Source organism: Fimicolochytrium jonesii (assembly GCF_025526975.1).
Source record: "Fimicolochytrium jonesii strain JEL569 chromosome Unknown EV422scaffold_2, whole genome shotgun sequence".
Classification (NCBI taxonomy): domain Eukaryota; kingdom Fungi; phylum Chytridiomycota; class Chytridiomycetes; order Spizellomycetales; family Powellomycetaceae; genus Fimicolochytrium; species Fimicolochytrium jonesii.
In genome coordinates this window covers 784,714-802,432 of record NW_026515669.1, presented here as the reverse complement: position 1 = coordinate 802,432, position 17,719 = coordinate 784,714, and the positions used below count along the sequence as shown (strand labels likewise).

At 52.4% G+C, this 17,719-nt stretch overlaps 6 protein-coding genes across 6 annotated transcripts; 3 read left to right on the top strand and 3 right to left on the bottom strand.

Moving 5' to 3' along the window:
• Nucleotides 1-1,482: 1,482 nt before the first annotated feature.
• EV422DRAFT_553122 (cyclophilin B precursor) lies at nucleotides 1,483-2,969 on the bottom strand. Its single transcript, XM_053071874.1, has 8 exons — nucleotides 2,712-2,969; nucleotides 2,592-2,653; nucleotides 2,464-2,523; nucleotides 2,357-2,390; nucleotides 2,205-2,281; nucleotides 2,054-2,140; nucleotides 1,904-1,964; nucleotides 1,483-1,835 (listed from the first exon to the last, which is right to left on the bottom strand). The coding sequence occupies exons 1-8, from the start codon at nucleotides 2,845-2,847 to the stop codon at nucleotides 1,750-1,752; spliced, it is 603 nt and encodes a 200-aa protein (XP_052929296.1). The 5' UTR covers nucleotides 2,848-2,969; the 3' UTR covers nucleotides 1,483-1,749.
• Nucleotides 2,970-5,831, top strand: EV422DRAFT_514362 (uncharacterized protein). The gene is made up of 13 exons (XM_053069233.1): nucleotides 2,970-3,105; nucleotides 3,182-3,337; nucleotides 3,407-3,710; nucleotides 3,771-3,861; nucleotides 3,918-3,993; nucleotides 4,052-4,180; nucleotides 4,244-4,307; nucleotides 4,375-4,561; nucleotides 4,636-4,759; nucleotides 4,832-5,050; nucleotides 5,131-5,355; nucleotides 5,428-5,568; nucleotides 5,628-5,831. Exons 1-13 carry the CDS (start codon nucleotides 3,064-3,066, stop codon nucleotides 5,724-5,726), a joined length of 1,857 nt encoding a protein of 618 aa, XP_052929295.1. The 5' UTR covers nucleotides 2,970-3,063; the 3' UTR covers nucleotides 5,727-5,831.
• Nucleotides 5,832-7,302, bottom strand: EV422DRAFT_575708 (uncharacterized protein). Its single transcript, XM_053073217.1, has 3 exons — nucleotides 6,923-7,302; nucleotides 6,566-6,857; nucleotides 5,832-6,493 (listed from the first exon to the last, which is right to left on the bottom strand). Exons 1-3 carry the CDS (start codon nucleotides 7,154-7,156, stop codon nucleotides 5,874-5,876), a joined length of 1,146 nt encoding a protein of 381 aa, XP_052929294.1. The 5' UTR covers nucleotides 7,157-7,302; the 3' UTR covers nucleotides 5,832-5,873.
• Nucleotides 7,303-7,338: 36 nt separating this feature from the next.
• Nucleotides 7,339-8,527, top strand: EV422DRAFT_142205 (dynactin subunit p27). The gene is made up of 5 exons (XM_053064818.1): nucleotides 7,339-7,652; nucleotides 7,716-7,768; nucleotides 7,834-7,881; nucleotides 7,948-8,135; nucleotides 8,208-8,527. The coding sequence occupies exons 1-5, from the start codon at nucleotides 7,459-7,461 to the stop codon at nucleotides 8,247-8,249; spliced, it is 525 nt and encodes a 174-aa protein (XP_052929293.1). The 5' UTR covers nucleotides 7,339-7,458; the 3' UTR covers nucleotides 8,250-8,527.
• A 137-nt stretch (nucleotides 8,528-8,664) lies between these two features.
• Nucleotides 8,665-12,370, bottom strand: EV422DRAFT_563652 (DNA polymerase phi-domain-containing protein; the record flags this gene model as incomplete). Its single annotated transcript, XM_053072094.1, has 4 exons — nucleotides 8,665-8,811; nucleotides 8,885-10,105; nucleotides 10,179-11,987; nucleotides 12,062-12,370. The coding sequence occupies 4 exons, from the start codon at nucleotides 12,368-12,370 to the stop codon at nucleotides 8,665-8,667; spliced, it is 3,486 nt and encodes a 1,161-aa protein (XP_052929292.1).
• A 439-nt stretch (nucleotides 12,371-12,809) lies between these two features.
• On the top strand, nucleotides 12,810-17,574 carry EV422DRAFT_514347 (uncharacterized protein). Its single transcript, XM_053069232.1, has 6 exons — nucleotides 12,810-13,420; nucleotides 13,483-13,939; nucleotides 14,004-14,562; nucleotides 14,630-16,563; nucleotides 16,623-17,259; nucleotides 17,321-17,574. Exons 1-5 carry the CDS (start codon nucleotides 12,879-12,881, stop codon nucleotides 17,226-17,228), a joined length of 4,098 nt encoding a protein of 1,365 aa, XP_052929291.1. The 5' UTR covers nucleotides 12,810-12,878; the 3' UTR covers nucleotides 17,229-17,259; nucleotides 17,321-17,574.
• The last annotated feature ends 145 nt before the right edge of the window (nucleotides 17,575-17,719 follow it).

The window sequence follows — 17,719 nt, the reverse complement described above, 5'->3', positions numbered from 1 at the left end:
GGAGGCTGCGGAGACTGGGAGGTTGGAGAGCATTCAAAGGCGACGGGGATGGTGAGGAGGCCTATCGAGGGTCCCAATGTTCCGGGGGGGGGGGGGGGGGGGGGGGGGCTGCAGAAGTGGTTTTGAAGGCTGTGGACAGCGCAAAGCGAAAACAAACCCTCAAGATTCCCATGGGCATTGCGAAATTCGCAAAGCTTTCAAACGCCGAGAGGAAGAAAATCAAGGACAGCATCAAGAACCTGAACCGTCCAGAAAGCTGTCAGTTGCTGGTTCTTGGTAGCGACAACCAAGAAGTGCACTTCAAGCTCCACTTCGCCCTCATCATAAGTATGGCCATGCTCGGCTCTGTACTCAAGCCATTAGGTGACCCAAGTGTTGGCGAGCGGCCCGGCCCGTGTGCGGTTGCAAACCGGCGACGACTTCAAGGATAGCAGCCTTGAGACAGCGTTCGATGCCATGACCCGCCACTTCAAAGAGAAGGGCGAAGCGAAAAACAAGATCATCAACGTTCAGACTGATGATGCCTCTGAGGGAGTGCGGACAGTCCTGGGATCAGAAGATGCGTCGGCCGCAGAAGGCAGGCAAAGCGGGGACGGATCGGGCTTCTGTCCTTGACGATGAGGAGATTCGAGCTCTCTTGGCTACGGACTTCTTCAATGTCAACAGACTCAACACTCCTGCTGGCTTGAGTCACCGGGCTTGGATATATGTCACTCTTTTCTTCATCGAGCTTGATGGGGAGGCGCATTCAGTGATGGCACTGGAGCGAGTGGTCTATGCCGATGGCGAGTCTATCTAACGCCGTATTCTTCCAATTGAAAAGAACAATCAGGGTGGAAGGCGGGCAAGTTGGGAAAGATGCGAGGGTCAATATGACGCCACTGACGGTCAACGGGAAGGGACCGGCGGTGGAGATTCAGATGTACCTCAAAAAACGACCAATTGTCAGCTCTTCGTCCGCGCCAACACTCCGAAAAACTTTGCCGGTACTGGAAAGTGGTAAGTTGCGCAGAATATGGGCAAAGACAATATGGGCTCGTGACTCCGAAGGACCTGCGAACAAGCCCAAATCCATGAGTGGCGGAACCGAAAGCTCGTCCCTCACTCAATGCCAGCGAGTGCAGCAACAATTCTCTTGGACGCCAGTGTTCCGCAGGGTAGGATCATGAAGGCAACGGGTCACCAAAGTGCAGCTGGTCTTGCTGCATACGCCCGAATGGAAGGTGCGCATCACATTGCCGTGGAAAGTGTTCTTGCCCCTACTCAAGAAGGACGCAAGGAAAACGCCAGGCCTTGTGTCATCAGTAGCCAAACCGAAACATCCTGGACCCCGCGCCGAAACCGAATCTCGCATGGTTCTCCGCTCCGAAAGCCACCCAGGTCCAAGTTGCTGCCGTCTCCGTCTCAAAGGAGCTGCCAGCTAAGAGCGCTGAGGTGGTTGTCCGCGGGGACATGGAAACCATTATGAGCATGCTCAATGTTGGGACTGTTCAAAAACTCACCGTCAATATTCAGAATACGCAGTAGCAGATAGGTAGTTTACGTGTGTGATAAATCAATCATAACCCTCGTGGTCTCGCCTAATACGGAAATAGGTTTCGTCTCCAACCTTTTATCCTGAGTATCGCCACGGTATACCCTCCTCCGCATAGCGGCGGCCCCAAGGCTGCAAGCAATAAGGCTGCCTTCACTGCTAGTCCATCATTTAATGTCGCATACACAGTGCATCAGAGAACAGATGGAATCAATCTACAAGTCGGTCTTTTCCCCCTCAACCGCTTCAACCGGAATCTCAACACATTCACTGATGACTACGTCGGTTTTGGGCTTGTCACCTTTGAGTGCGGAAATGTGTCAATTTCCACCCCTCAATAAGCCAGGCCTTCCACAAACGACTTCGTACCTGGCCTGGTCGGGGTGTTCTCAATCTTGGTCACAACGTCCATACCATCAACAACGGCTCCCTACATTCGACAGCATTCCGATTAGTCAATGCCGCCAACGCCAACGCGAACAATTGGAGCGCGGGCACGAATGCAAAAGAAACACGTACGAAAACAACGTGACGGCCATCCAACCAGGATGTAGTGACGGTTGTGAGGAAGAACTGAGAGCCGTTGGTGTCCTTTCCAGCGTTTGCCTGGAGGTTCAAGAAACATCAGAAAGTCATTCATATCGAATCAGGCTAGCTCGATCGGGCGTACCATGGAGAGAACACCAGGTCCGGTGTGGCGAAGCTTGAAGTTCTCATCAGCGAACTTCTCGCCGTAGATGGACTTGCCTGGAGAATGGCGAGTCTCAGAAAGCAGCTCACATTGGACTACCGGAGCTTGATGATGAGATAATATGTACGTACCACCAGTGCCGTCACCCCGGGTGAAGTCACCACCCTTTGTTGAAATGAACACGGTCAGCGTTTTAGACAGGCTACGTCAAAGTATAGTATTTGGGAAGGATGCTTACTTGGATCATGAAGTTCTTGATGACCCGGTGAAACTTGCTACCCTTGTAACCGAAGCCTTTCTAGAAGGGGAAGGCATTTCAGCGTTCAAGGCTCGCCAGTCGACAATAGCGGCATGCACGGAACTCACCTCGCCAGTGCAAAGCGCGCGGAAGTTCTCGACGGTCTTGGGGACAGTCTTGCCGTAAAGACCTTATCATGACGGGTCAATATGGAAACTCCCGTCTACAGTGGCGACCAGATCACATACCGATCGTGATTCGGCCCAAAGACTCGTCGCCCTGGGTGACATCGAAGGCGACTTTGTGGGTAATCTTGGGGCCTTTTGAGGCGACCGCCGTCGAGACGGAAGCCAGCAAGACTGTGAAGAGGGCAAGAACTCGCATTTTGGGCAAGAGTATGTGGCCTGTGATCTGGGGTCGGTGGGGTAGGTGGGGAACGGAGGAGAGCGAATGGCGGCCGAGGTCTTTTGACTCCCAGTGTGACACGCTCGTCCATGGGTTGCATGTCAAGAAACTGCTGAATTTTGAAGTTACAGCTTCAGGCGATTCCCCCCTTGGCGTGAGCAAAGGAAGTTCAACTGAACAGCGCAAGGATTGGATATGGACACCGTCGAGCAACTCGGGTTGCAGGCATCCCGGCTGGTGAGCCCTGGAGATTCCTGTCCACACCCATGGTCCACTTGACTGCCCGTTGTTCAAATCAAATGGCCTTTTCCAGAACGCCAACAATGAAGAGGAGGGGTCCGCTGAGGACTATGCCCTATGGCTTTCCTCTTTATCGAGTTTGTTGCGGTCTGAGACTTCCGCCAAAGTGCATTTGTGTATGCTCCTCAAACTGCAAGATCTCCTAAAAGACAAAGACGGCCAACCAACGGTAGGCTTGTGCCTCCGAATCTGTTAGAGGGGCGTCTTCTCACTTCCACACCGTGCATTTGTGCTTCAGCGGCTTGCAGAGGAATACGGATGGGAAATAGCTCGGGATATAGGATGTTTCATCCTGCCCTCATCTGAAGCAGTTGATCAACCAGTTTGGACAGTGTCGAACGTACCGGAGGATAACGTTGATGAAGTCCTATTGCTCTGCTCGAACACCGCCCAGCAGATCTTGAAAGTGGTGGGGGAGAGTTCCTCGCCGCGCGAACTGGCGCTCTTCAGCATAGAATACCTGTGGGAGACGTTAAGGGATGGTGAAGAGTTTGCTAAGATGGCTGCTATAATAAAGGCCTACTCTGATCTGTGGGTAACTGGTAAGCATTTCCAACCTGCAGTACGATTCCAGTCGAGACGTAACAAGCGAACATTTGCAGCGCTCGAGAGAAGAAAGTCGAAGAAGCTGGCCATGGAATTGGAGACCGCCTATCTTACCCTAATCAGCACTTTCCGGGCAGCATCTGAATTGTAAGCTGTTGATGACATTGATCACAAGTGATCGTGCTCACCGCAGACCTTCGCAGAGAACAATCGGGAGTGCAGTACATTAATGGCCATTTGGAGGTCGTCGAGCGACTGGTCCGGCTCGCAGATAGTAACGTTCGTCAACCCACATCGACTGGCCTGATTTGCAGCACGCATCTCATGATATTCGTAGAACATTGGCGACGACGAAGGCCGCCACCGACGACACGCTCTTATCTGCCTCTTACTTCAGCTCTTTGCAGTCTGTCTGGGCCGACTTCCCAATACAAGCGACTCGGAAGCGCTTATCAATCGTGCGCTGGTAGGTGCATGCTCGACTGATAACGGTTCTGAGGTTGCTATTGATTTTTTCCTGCCGTTGAAGGCGCTCATCCCGTCGCTGAACATCGACATCGCGGAGGTGCTGCAGAGTGAGACGTACTTCCCCGGTACGTTGTGAGGAACCAGTGCGTTGCCAATTGCATTTCAAGAACCTCACCCACAACTCTCGTGCAGACAGAGACTTGGGACCGGAAATACTCGAAAGTACCTTTCCATCGCAGCTTGGCTGTTCTATTATGGTCGCCGCGTTGATTGCAAAGCGGAAGGGTGGAACCCAAGATGGCCGAACACCTGAGCTCGGGATCAAAGGAGTGGACTTACTGAAAGCCTTCAGACCCCACATTGAAAGCCTGCTGCAAGCGTATGTACGCCATCCTAGGACGTTACGTTGCGTGGCAGCGCCAGCTGACCATCTTTCTTCGCCTCGCCAACCAGAAACATGGGCGTGCGTGGCTTGGCCCTATTCGAGATCGCCATGGAGGATGTCCCACGGGAAACAGTATTCTACGCGGACGATAACGACGATGGAGCGCTGCGGGGTTGGCGTATCTTCATTCAGGTGCGGACACAACGGCCAGCGGAACTAGGTACAGCGTTAGGACTCACCTGACTGCCGATCCGTTTTATTCAGACGATCATCACTTTTATGGTCGGCACCCCCGATCAGGCACTCCGACCCAAATGCTTCGCGCTGTTCAAATCTTTCATGTGGTGCTTTAACGAGACGGCTCGGTTTCAGATTCTCATTGAAATGATCGTGGATGCGCCGATGGCGAATATACAGGTCGCCGCCCTTTCGGTATTGAAGGACAATGTGCATGAGGCTTGGAATCGAGCTGGATCGCAAAAGGTATGCCTGAAAGGGTGTTCGCAATGTGTCTCCGCCGCATTTTCGAGCCCGGCGTGTGCTCACAATATACATTTCAACAGGTCTCCGTATTCTCTGGCCGAGCGCTTAGACAGACGTTCCTCTCGGTCCTCCTCGATCCCTCTGGACCGCTGTACACGACTATCCCCACCTCCGACACCATTGACCACAGCTCCGACACCATCTTCGATAACGAAGAGTCATTTGTGGAGCGCTTTGCAGGACTCATGCATGTTCTGAATCTTTATCTTTACATCCTATTGCGGGATGCGCCTGCTGCCAATGTGGTTAGTGTGCCTCACGCGCGTTGTCTTCGTCTAATGTGGCGCTGACTACTCCTGTCTGTCTTCCCTTCGAAGACTGGAGTCTGGGACGGAGATCATCTGATCACAACATCAAATCGGTTCATCCAACCTTTGCAAAAGAGGATCAATGCACTTTTGGACGTCCTGGATGCTAGGACCGAAGGACTAGGTGACTTGGACGAAGATGAGCAACAGGTGGGTTTACACGTGGACACAGGATGGTCATATTCTCTCTCACTCTTTTCGTGCGATAGGCCGTTCAAGTTGAAAGGTTACACCTCGGCACAATGGGCATGGTGCTGAGCCAAATCACAGATCGCATTCAGCAAGGAGTTGCTGTGGGTATCCGCTGAGTAGGTAGCACACTTTTGGCGTATTGAACGAAGTTGTTTACTTCACCATAGCTTCATGGCCATTAGAATTGTTTTGATTGCTAAATAAAATATGTACATTTTGGGGCCATCATGTAGATAGGGGTTTCGAGATGCGTCTATGAGCCTTCAGTTGCGCCTTCGCCGTTTGCCTTGTGGTGCCTCCTCGTCGTCCCGAGCTTTCCTCCCCTTCTTTGGCGAGTCCACTGCCGGGGAACCACCACTCCCATTCCCTTTGGATTTGTTGGCAAACATCTTTTTCTGGAAGGCTTCAAAGTCCGCGTCTGAGAGTTCCGACGGAGCCTCTTTCACTCCTTTTTTCTTGCTGCCTTTGGAGGGAGCGTACTTTGCCTGCAAGCTTTCCAACAACGAGTCCATGCGCTTTTTGCTGTTGACTGCAATCATTTTCAAGGGATCGCTGACATGGGCGTCGGCGTCAGCAGAGTGGCCAGAATGCTTAGCGCTTCCGCCCTTCTTGCTTTTTCGAGCTCTGATTTCACGCAATGCTTCCTCTGCCTCTTTTGCCTCCGCATCTGCTTTCTTCTTTTCCCTTGCGTATCTTTTAGGGTCGGCGATCGTGAAGATTTTGTAAGACCTCGCATCCCCAGCATCGATTGCGGATTGAATGATGGCGCGGAATCGGTCAAAGTCGTCGAACGTAGCGACAGGTACGCAATCGAGAATTTTGTACACGTCTCCTTTGTGCTTCTCATACTCTGCGAGGACATCAGCTCTTTCGTCTTCTGATCCTACAACGTGGGAGCAATCGCCATGAGCGACCTTTCGGAGAGTGCACGAAGCCTTCAATATGTTGAGCTCACCTTTGTAAGTCTTCTCGAACTCCAAAATCTTTTCCTCTGTGACTTGACTATACAATCGCCTGAAATACTCCTCCCATGAAGCGTCCCCTTTGCCCGCAAAGACTTCGCCCATCTCGTATTCGCCCGTTCTGTCATAGTGCTCGCGTTTTGCGGGATCTGACAACACCTCATACCACGACACAATCTGTTGGAACTTCTGGGTGGCTGCAATGCGTTCGTCTTCGGAGGAGCGGCTGAGCTTGTCCGGGTGGTATTTCAAGCACAGTCTGCGATAGGCTTTCTTTATGACATCCTGTTGGAGGTAAGCGAGTGAGGGGTTTGAACGGCGATTGGAGCCCTTGGAGCTTACATCCTTACCTGGCTTGCATCCCTTTCGACTCCAAATTCTGCATAAATGTCCACAGTCGCTTTCCGCTCCCCGTCCTCCAAGCCGTGCCCCTCTTCGGAGCCGTCCGACTCGTCCCCGCCAACTTCAGAGGCAGACTCCTCTTCGATAAAGCCGTCCAGACTATCGCAAGTCTCGTACTCTTCTTCCTCGGACTCTGTCTTGCGTTTGCTCTTCCCTTTAGGTGCAGGCCTGGGCTTTGTCATAGAATTGGTGGGCCGTGCGTCGGTGGCAGGGAGACGTGAGGATCAAAAGACGCTGGACGGTTCAGGTATGCCGGTCGTTATATACTGGTGAAGTTCCGGGGTCAGTGCGACTCGAGACCAAGTCTGTTGATGCCTTTCGAAGTGAGTTCGAATTTACGAGGAGGGCAAGTTCGGACGCGGGTCCTACAAAGCTCTTAAATGGATGTCCGAAACTTGCATGGCTTGCGTTGATCTTCCTTCCGGCCAAGTCGCGATAGGTCGCAAACCCCAGTCTAGAATCGCTGCAGTATCCACTTTACGCCATGTCTCTTTCGAATCTGCCGGACCCTGCCACGAGGCCCCCTACAATCTGTGACGGCTCCGTATGTAAAGGTCTAGTGGAAATCGGCAGAAATGCGGTGATACATCCGAAGTGTCGGCTGATAAACGAAGCGTCTGGGAGCATTGTCCTTGGAAACGGGACCATAATCGAGGAGAATGTGCAGATTGTCAACAAGTAGGCCTGGGGGTTCGGTGTCCGCCGAAGTCTTTTACTCATAGATGGTTTCATGGAACGCAGAACGGCAAACCCTCTTCTTATTGGCGACAACAACATAATAGAGGTCGGAGCCTGTAGGTACATTGAACGTCCTTATGGGAAAAAACAAGTATCAACAACTGAGGGATGCGAACGATAGATATAGAATCAGCACAGATAGGAAACGGGTGTACAATAGAGATTGGGGGTGAGTTCTCTGAACATTTCGACTTTTCCTAACCTTTGATTAATCAGTCGTATCGCTCCGCCAAAGCCCGGGTCCAAAGAGGCACAATCATAGGGGACAACTGCGTAATAGGCGTCAAATGCATGACATTCCCAAATCAAGTCATTCCGGATGATACTGTGATATTCGGAGGCCAGCTGGCGACGAGGAAGATGACGAAATCAAATAAGATGCAAGCCAGTTTGCATGCTAAGCATTTGGAATATTTGCATGAGGTGGGTATTGGACGGTGCCCAGGGGCAGTGGACGCGAAGCCTAGGCCCCCTCTTACATCCTCCTTATCTCAGACGATGCCGAAATATCATCATGTCAAGGATGAGACGGGATAAGTGGGCAGGTCATGATACCTGCCCAACAATGTAAAGACTGTCAAACGATCCTCCGCGGTCAAGGGGCCCTCGCCTAACCCCGCGTGGCCTACGGCCGGATGTCGAGTCAGAAGCCAAATTTATCTAGAGACCGGACGTCAACACGAGCAGATTCGTGGTCATACCAGTGTGTTCTGGCGTGGAGGACCAGATCGTCGCATCATTGGAGCAACCCAAGTGGCATGAGTCAAGTGGCTCTCGTAGCCCCATCAAACCGATGGGAATTGTTGCAAGCGGCGCACACCTCTATTTTCCAGATATCTCCCGCACATTGCCATTTTCTATGCTATATGATCGTGTTGATGGTTAAATACAATTGGTGATGAATAACTATAAATGACGCTACAAAGCTACAGCCCCAACATTTCGTTCGCTATCACTTTTTCTTCCCACTTTCCCCTTTCAGTATACTCAATAACTGATCTCTTTGCCCCTTTAGCGATGCTCCAGTTGCAAACTTCTCGTTGTCACACAATACATTGAGTTGCTTTTGCAGATCAGGTACTTTCCAGAGGGATGCAATCTGTCGGGAAAAAGACGCGTACAGTGAGTCTAATTGCACACTTGAGGTCCAGCCATCAACGCCAGATACATACCTCCTCCTTCTTGAAGAGGTGCACAGTCTTCCTCGCCATTGCTACCAGCTCCTTCACCAATGCCTTGGTCCGCTCCTTCTTCAAGGTCCTCGCGTTTCCTTCCTCTAAGGCCTCTTTGAACGTCGCGATGGCATCATCCACAAACTTCGGCCACACCTGCCTGATGGTCTCGATCCGTTCAGCTTCGTCCTTCTTAGGCATCTGCGTGACCAGCCGGAAAATTATGGTGTATGCCTGGCCGAGAGGGTACGCCTTTGCCCCGGCAGATGGAGCTGCCAGCTCGACGACCTTGGGCATCAATTCCCAGCCATACGCCGGGTAACGACTGACAAGTTCCAAGAAGAATACAGGTTTGAGACGGGATTTTGTGGCCATGAAGTTCGTCAGGGATTCTGCGTAGGCTGTGGCAACGCGGCTGAGAGGCTTAACGGTTGTAGCAGAGTCCGCTTCCACTTTCCTCTTCTTCGGTGTTTTCTTCGGTGTCAACGCTGATGCAGCGACAGGTTCCTTGCAATGGCTCAAGATTTTCACCAACAGCAGACTCGCTCCTGAGCACAGACTGACTGTATCAGAGTCCGCTGCTTTTCGTGCATACTCGTGGACTTCGGTGAGCACTGCTGCTGCGCGGTCGGCGTCCAAGGACGGCTCGGTGGGGATCTCCTTCAGCTTGAATAGCCTGTTCTTGACTAAGGCGTGGAGCTTCTCGTGGAGCCCTTGATCGTCAGCACTCCGAGCAGTGGCCGTAAGCAGCTTCAGAAGCGGCATGATCATCTCAACGACCAAGGGGCTTTGTGGAGCTTTCCGCAAGAACAGGTCGAAAAGATCCACAACTCGGAATTTGAAATGAAGCACTTGCTGCTTGAGGTCTTTCTTTGCGCTCTTGATTTCTTTCCGCTGCTTGAAGATCTCCGCAAGTTTCGAGTCGAACTCGCCCATTTGCTCGTCATCCAAAAACTCGCCCTCGTCCGAGTCGTCTGCATCGCCGTCCACAGCTGCGCTTCCTAACGCGTCCTTTATCTTCAGGCGAAGTTCCTCATCAACCTTGGGGTTGTCCTGCTCGTCACCCTCCTCCTCGTCTTCATCGTCATCTTCTTCTTCGCTGCTTTCGCCCGCAACTTCCCCGTTTTCCTGGCCGTCGATGTCCATGTGGTCATCCTCTCCTTCGTCCTCATCCTCAAAGAGCTCCTGAGCTCCAGCAACACCTCCTTTCGCGGTGAGCACCTGGAAAGACATACAGGGTTAGACGGTCTTTCTTCCATCATTCGTGCAACTCCCACGCTTCTAGAACACTTACATCGAACATAAGGTCCAGGGCCTTCTTGGTCAATTTGCTGGAGAACACCTTGAAGACTTCCTGCGACAGTGTCCTCAGAAGAGCAGAGGGCTTGGCGAGGAAACTGATCAAGACATCAAGGAGGACCTCAACAGGCTCGTGCTCTTCCTCATCATCGTCAGCGTTCTTGCGCTTCTTGCTCGCCTTTCTCTTGGAGTTGAACAGCAGGGTATAGCAGTTCTCCAATTCCGTCAACACGCCGACCGTTTCCTCAGGGTCAGTGTACACTTGGAGAGACACGTGAACCAGGATGAGCTCAAAAGCTTTGTATTGAGCTTGCAAATCCCGGTTTTGTGCGCCATCCAACTTCTTGAGCTCCACGCGGATTTCTGAAAGAATCTTCGCTGTCTTGTCAAGTGCCGCCTTCGCTTCGTTATCAATTCCAACGGCAAGGGTGACGTGCTTGCTCTTCTGCATTGCCTGGACAAAGTCGTGCAAATCACGAGCCCAGAGCTCGCCATTTTTCAAGCATCCAGCGTGCAATGGTTTGCCCTCGTCATTCTTCAGCTGCAAAGCGACGAGCGCTCCAAGAAGCGCAAAAAGCTTCTCTTGGCACAATGTCCTTGTTGCCTCCGACAATGGAGGCTGAGCGGGTTTGATGGAAGAATTTTTCGCATCGGCTTTGGTCACGTCGAAGAAAGCGTGGAGGCAGATGAACCGCGCCACAGACTGCACCCATTTCTCCTCCTTCGGCACCTTTGCATTACGAACCAGTTGCAACATCTGATCCAAGACCCAATGTCTGTGTGAGTCCACGTAGGGAACCTCCGCTGCGGCTTCCTCGGTTTGGTCCACGAAGAGGTCTTCCAGGTACTGAACGTAGGAAATGATATCCGCAGCTTCGAGACTGCCAAGGATGGACTCCACCGTTTTCGTTTTTGTCACGGCGTCGAATCTCTGGTGACCGTGTTTGCCCACTAGCTGTAGAACGAGCTGCAAGGCGATTTCCTTCCGTTCCTGCGCCAATTTGGACAATGCTGTCGCGGTTTGCTTGGCCACTTTGTGCAGATAGTTGTCTTGCTTCGACAGGTTGTTGATAAGGGTGCGGAGAAGTTGCGGGGTGAACACAAATGGGATCTCCGTGGGCTTGGCGCGCGCCAACACTCGTTGGAACAGGTTAAGACCCAGATGCTTGCGCTCATGAGTGGATGAGTACAGTGCATCGTCCAGATTGATCCAGATGTCCGACAGAGACACTGTGTTGCCGGCAGCGGATTCTGAGGTGAGCAGATCCAGCAGGGTATCCCATACTGAGTGAATGCGGGGACTGGTGTGCGTGGACTGCTTCAAAAGCTCGATGAGTTGTGACTGGTTCTTCGGGTGCAGAAGCTGAGCATGCTTCCATGTTGGGAGCACCGAGGCCCAGTCAAACTTGGGATAACGCGACTGCATTACCAATGCGAACCACAGATCTTCAGCATCCTCTACCCCGTTCTTTAAAACTGCCGGAATCATAAAGGCGATGGCCTCCTCTTCCAATTTGCCATCTGTCAGCTCTTCTGACATTGTAATCAATACGCAGAAACAGGTTTCCCTCAGGTATGATTTGCTGGAGGCGTATTTCAGCAGGCTTGTCACAATCGTCTGAACGTCCTCAATTGTTGTCGAAGCGCGAGAGATCATCCCAGCCTGACATATCGCCATCAGACCGAATATCCTTCCGAAAAGAATCTCCCTCTCCTCCTGTCCTTTCGCTCCCTCCGTTTGAGTTAACTTTGTCAGAAGTGCTAAGATCGTGCCTGCAGTAAGGAATTCAAGTTGGCGCAAGAGCTGTGCAATGTTTTCGTTTCAGCATAATGTGGGTTTGTATCACTGATCGGACGCAGAAAGGAAAGTTCTCTTACCTCGGTGAGAGCTACAGCAAATCCTTGCCTCGCCCCGTCTCTTGAGGATGGCAATCCTCGCAAGAGACGTTTCAGTCCATACACAACGTCCTGAGCGCAAAACTCCTCTAGATTCGATTCTGTCAGTTCCGCCGGTCTCGTGGTATGCGTACTGTCGTGCTCTTGCTGAAATGTGTTGAGCGAGCGTACCAGGGACTCTGCAGCGGTCTGACGCACGGCCGGGTCGACGGAGGCCAGCTCCCAATATAAGGCCATTACACCGTTCGGCGCTGAGGCCACCGCCCCGTTCGTTGCCACTGCAGACGCCATAATCGTATTGCTTCTTGTTGCGTGGTCCGTCTGTACGAAGAACGGAATAACAACGACGAAGGAAGGCGACGAAATTCGTAGTTGCTTGCATCACATGATCTGCACTCCTACGTCACATGACTCAAGGACAGACATTTATGTCTGTGTTCCTTTTTTGCTTTGTCGGGACTTGACGGCAGACTTTTGAGGGCTCAGTGCATCCAGTAGCGTACATATACAGTATGTACAGGCCCGGCGACACCGAAGGGATGTTGCCATGGCGTCGGAGGAGGCGCCTCTGGTTGAGCATCGAGTCCGAGCGATAGCAAGGACGACCATGTTCAACGCCGACACTGGACAGAGACCCTTATGATTGCTCGGGCGCACAGCGTCAAGGCGCGTGCAAGTTATGACAGGATTTGAGTGCAAAAAGGATTGAGTACTCCGCCCTGAGGGCAACCTGTCAAATACCCAGATCAGAATCAAAGCGAAAACTGAATTCTGATCCATCGAGCAATATGCGCAAAAGATGAAGAGGTCAGTAAAAGAAACGAAAGGTGCTTCCCCTGCTTGGCTCACGTCCAAGAAGCTGGAGGCTACCAGCGGTGGACAAACCTCGGGCAAGAACAGCAAGCTTCCTCGTGGAAAGCGCCCAACCGGAGCACAATGGCAAGAAGTGGAGTCGCAAGCGTTTCCTGGAGAACTGCTATCCCAAGGAACAAGGAAAGCTATCCTACCGAAGGGCTCAGGATCGGGAAGTCTCCAGAAACTGAACGAGGCCCCGACTGCGAGAACTCCGGAGAGACGAAGGTCCAACGAAGAGAAACAGCACTCGGTCGAGAAGCTCACGGCGAACCAGGATCTGAAAACCTCAGAGAAGATTCCGTCCCCCGGTAAAGGCTTACAAGTGAGCGTTGATCAAGGGCTTGCGGTGAGCGTCATTCCTCTAGTGGCGGCAAAGCCGAAGTTCGTGTTCGAGAAGGAGAAGTTCGAAAACTCCGTTAAGGATATGCAAGGATCTTTGCAGATGGCAAATTCAACATTTGCCGATATCTCCAGATCCCATCAAAGGTGAGAATAGTATTGACGCCGCGTTTTGTTTGCACATGACTATTTCTTAGTCTTCCTCTGAGACTTGCAGCATGGCGGCCAGCTTGGCCTGACCTTGATGGTATCCGGAGTGGGAAGTTCCGTGCGCCTACAGAAGACATAGCACCCGAGAGTTACGACACATATCCGGGATGGGTCCGGACTGCTGATCAGATGCTTCGAGAGGAGTCCTTCTTGCTGGCTGACAAGGCGGCGATGCTCGCTGGAAGGACCAAAGGGGAAAGCACGATATCTTCGAACGTCGCCTCCACACAAAGCAATGAAGCACACAGCCAAGGGAATGCAGATTTGCAGGAGCATGGCAAAAGTCAGCACAGCCTGTTTGCGACTGGAGGGACTGCGCAACCGAGGTCCATCCCCGGACATGCCTCTGCAAGCAACACCGAGCCAAATGCTGCTGCGACCGTACCAGATACATACATGGAGGACACACTGAAGGCAACCTCTCTCGTACTCGTAGATCGACCTCCAGTTACTAAGGTAAAAGAATTGTTTGTCGTCGAAGGGGAGGATGTGGAAGTCTAAAAGACGTTGGGTAGCAAAGACAGCAGGTCCAAATTTTGCATTCCCGGAAATCCCCGCAAAGGCCGCCAATGAGGGAACGCAACGTCAAGATGATGGTTCAATCCCTTCTCCATCATCTGGTGTATTGGACGGGCTACCAGATGCTCCTCACGTGGAGAAGAGGCATCCGCCTAGCGGAGGAATCGATATCGAGTTGCATTCCAACGAACCGGCACGACCGAACTCAGCCGAAAGTGTACCAGCGGCACCTTCAACCGATTTGATCTTTCTTACAAGGAGGGACCGTCCGAAGAGTGGTGCGACCGTCACCAGCAGGCAGCGCCCGAAGAGCGGTACGACCGTCAGTTGGGAAGATGACATTTCAATGCTTGCGACGAACCAGCGCGCACAATCGGGGACGAAGGAGAGGGGGTCCCGAATTCCATCGGCGATCAACAATAGAGACATACCGCCCTCGAACAATCTCCAAAGCAACGACTTGGGGGACTTCAACATAACGTTCGTCAACATAGAACCAGGCCCCCGCAGGCCAGAGGTGCAAAAGTCGACCGGCGCGACCCCAGAACTGTCACATGAAGGTTCGTACATGGACATGATTTCAAGAACGGGTTCTGTAGGTGAACTCATTTCATCGACCGTGCACAGTTCCCGAGATGGGCGGTTTTCGGCTGCTTCTGGACATACAAAAGAATCAGAAGAGAGCTTTAACACAAAACGCAACGGACGCATCCTCCGGAGACGGAATAAATGCAAGCGATCGGTCTGCTCATCTCTCGAGATCGAGAGTAGTCTCTGGAGACCGAAGATTCCCAATCCAGGTCCCATCGGAGGATGGAAGATCGACCCCTAATCAGCAGGTGCATGTGCATACCATCCACATAGCCGCTGGCGGACACGATGGCGAACGTTCCATGAGATCTCCTCGAAGCTCCAGCGCCAGGCGGGCCCGCTCTCCGAGACGGCCCAGCACTTGTCCGGGAGCGCAGGGCTCTCGGCGTAGTCGCTCATTGTCGAGTAGTGGGCAGAGATATGGGGCGGTGATGGATGGGATGCACATGAATCCCGCAGCCGGTGATTCAGATCAGGAACATAGTATGCATCAAGGTGAGGCACACGCCAACGGCATTGGAGATAGCGTCTATGTCCAGGGACAGCAACGCAAACATCCAAGGGCATCGCCAACGCCTTCAACTCCGCAACCCTGGGAAGATGATCATCTAGAGCGGAGGTTAGAGACGTACAATCTCGCCGACCGTGCAAGATCCCCATTTGTTTTCGGCAATGAAGTCCAAGCAAACGCTTTGATTCCGTTCACACCTGAAGGGCAGTATCAGCGGTCTGCTTTTGTCTGTCACATCCCTGGCAGGAGTCGAAATGAGCCTCAGTACTACTACGTTGAATCAAAGGTCACTCGGCGCGGAATGCGTGAGGAAGAAGACAGATCTCGGGTAGCGACATGGCGCAGTATGACCCAGATGTATGAGAGTAAGATGACGGCGAAGAAGAGCGTGCCTACGAAGAATATCGTGCTCTCCGATTGCACTGGCGATATTCTGCGACCACCCATGCGCTCCATGACAGCCTCCCGAGAGGCATCTCGGCCGTCGACGAAGCAGAGCAAGCGGAATGCATCAGCACGTCCTGTTAGGACTCCGCCCGAACACTCCAGCCTTCTCATCAAGCTGATCAAGGATCTTGTTAGGAGCAAATCGGAAGACAACAGTCCAAAAGAAGAGAAAAAGCCACAGTGGGATCCCAAGTGTTGGACTACAACCGAATATGTGGAAGAATTAGGCGAGAGTCTCGAGTACGAGATCTCGGTAGTTGATGTCAATGCGCAATACGATCATATTTTGAGGATGGGAGGTGAAGATCCCACTTGGAACGCAGAAGTTCTCGCATCACTCATGTGGACCCACCGACAGTTTGCCTCGAAAGACCCCGCAAAGGCAGCTAGCACGAGTCAAAGCCCATCGACTGCTGAATCACCTGCTCAGTCGAAATTGAAGGCTCATCGTGGCGCGAATGGGAGCATGTATCGCCGCCCGCCTGCGAAGGCGATTGATATCCCGTCAAATCAGGGCATCGCCAAGGAGGATGATTTGTTTGCCGGCGATGCGGCTGTATCTGGGTGGACCGACGGAGAATCCGAAAATGGGCAACGACCAAAAGAAACGGAAGCCGATGATCCTGTCGAAACGACAAAGGAGCTGATGGCCCTGAGCTCGTTGGAAGATTCAGAACAGGACAGCGATGAGCCAGAATCGGAGCCACGAGAGACGGAGGATAGGCAAATGCCCGTGTTCAGGGCCCCGAAAGCAGATGAGTTCGGCGCCGATGTGTCAACAAAATCTATCCGCCGACGAAGTCTTGCAGGGATCAGGTCAGGGGGTAACAAGAGAACTATCTCTTCCGTCTCCACTTTCCAACTGGAAGCTCGAATCCCTGTTCCTTCAGCCTTGCGGCCTATTTCTTCAGCTGCATTTGCCCGAGATCTGAAGAAGGAGGCAAATCGACCACATTCTCGAGGCATTCGCAGCGCTCCGGACCCAGATTCTCCAAATTATCGCAAACCTCGGGTGAGTGAGCGTATCTCATCTTTGGACGAGACCAGCATTAACCGCCCTGTACTGAGCAGCTATCGCACCTCGATTCGACATGTCCTGGTGGCCGCGGAAGGCTGATTCCAGCATCCGTGTCGTTACAAAGAATCACCGCTGGTGACCCTGGTGTGATTCCTCCATCAAGAAGGCAGGAAATCTCGGACTTTTTGAATGGATCGGCCCATCCCAAACAAGGCTCCAAATCACATCACCGGACAAGTCTAATGGATGGCAAAATCGCTAATCCCCCGGTTCAGAGGCTACCTGACGTGATGGTAGTCAGGATCGCACATAGAAAGGACCCGTCTACACGATGGCGGTCCCACAGTGCCCATGCAAAGGTGGAACGAACAGACCGTCACGCCGAGGAGGAGACGGTCTGGGTCTCTCAAATGCCACCCATCAAAGATGCTGTGTCGTGGTCGGATTTGGGCAAACGCGCCTCTCCTACTCCACCAGCCCCACCAGCTGCTGAGAGTGAATCCATCCCGTCAGAGCGGCCAGCAACCGAATCGTCCCGTCCTTCTTCAAGAAAGCTGAGAATAGTGCAATTCGCCATGGACTACCCTCTTCCCCCACGGACTGCGCCGTCCGGATTGGATTTTTCTCAACGACTCCCTCCACTATCGGTGCAGATGTAGGAGGTGGGAAGGTACTGTAGATGTAGAGAATCTGAAAAAAGTAAATAGGGGCCGCATACATCATGGGCTGGCCAAATTTGAATATACTGTACATGCAGCTTTCCCTTCCCATCTTGCGTAGTCTCCCGCCAAGCCCCTCAGGATTTGAGAGAGGCTAGGGTAGGGCTAGATCCCGTGGAACAAACCGTAATAAGGAAAAGAGTATCTTGTTGAGAGTTTCCTAGGTTCCTACGTCTTGTAATACTGTAGAGTACTGTGTAGACCATGTAGCTATCGTAAGGGAATCGACGGAAAGACGGAAACGCGTGGAAAGCTGCTGAGGGGAGAGGAAAGAGAACCACTTCGAGTCTGCTTCGACTCTCGACATTTCCGAACAACGGCCGACTGACAAGACAACAGGAGAAGCAACTCGGACGATAGCCGAACGACCGACACCCTATCCACATTATACCGCTACATTTCTGGAGGCTCAGCCGTTAAGGTTTTGTCCA

Coding starts and splice junctions, on each gene's coding strand:
- EV422DRAFT_553122 (XM_053071874.1), bottom strand. CDS start 2,847: ATGCGAGTTCTTGCCCTCTTCACAGTCTTGCTGGCTTCCGTCTCGACG. Junction 2,282..2,356: donor CCGGGGTGACGGCACTGGTG/GTACGTACATAT, acceptor GCCATTCTCCAG/GCAAGTCCATCTACGGCGAG. Junction 1,836..1,903: donor GAACACCCCGACCAGGCCAG/GTACGAAGTCGT, acceptor CCGCACTCAAAG/GTGACAAGCCCAAAACCGAC.
- EV422DRAFT_514362 (XM_053069233.1), top strand. CDS start 3,064: ATGGACACCGTCGAGCAACTCGGGTTGCAGGCATCCCGGCTG. Junction 3,711..3,770: donor CTCTGATCTGTGGGTAACTG/GTAAGCATTTCC, acceptor GAACATTTGCAG/CGCTCGAGAGAAGAAAGTCG. Junction 3,862..3,917: donor TTCCGGGCAGCATCTGAATT/GTAAGCTGTTGA, acceptor AGACCTTCGCAG/AGAACAATCGGGAGTGCAGT.
- EV422DRAFT_575708 (XM_053073217.1), bottom strand. CDS start 7,156: ATGACAAAGCCCAGGCCTGCACCTAAAGGGAAGAGCAAACGCAAGACA. Junction 6,858..6,922: donor TCGAAAGGGATGCAAGCCAG/GTAAGGATGTAA, acceptor TACCTCCAACAG/GATGTCATAAAGAAAGCCTA. Junction 6,494..6,565: donor GTTCGAGAAGACTTACAAAG/GTGAGCTCAACA, acceptor CCCACGTTGTAG/GATCAGAAGACGAAAGAGCT.
- EV422DRAFT_142205 (XM_053064818.1), top strand. CDS start 7,459: ATGTCTCTTTCGAATCTGCCGGACCCTGCCACGAGGCCCCCTACAATC. Junction 7,769..7,833: donor CATAATAGAGGTCGGAGCCT/GTAGGTACATTG, acceptor TGCGAACGATAG/ATATAGAATCAGCACAGATA. Junction 8,136..8,207: donor ATTTGGAATATTTGCATGAG/GTGGGTATTGGA, acceptor TCCTTATCTCAG/ACGATGCCGAAATATCATCA.
- EV422DRAFT_514347 (XM_053069232.1), top strand. CDS start 12,879: ATGAAGAGGTCAGTAAAAGAAACGAAAGGTGCTTCCCCTGCTTGGCTC. Junction 13,421..13,482: donor ATCTCCAGATCCCATCAAAG/GTGAGAATAGTA, acceptor TCTTCCTCTGAG/ACTTGCAGCATGGCGGCCAG. Junction 14,563..14,629: donor CCCAGAACTGTCACATGAAG/GTTCGTACATGG, acceptor GACCGTGCACAG/TTCCCGAGATGGGCGGTTTT.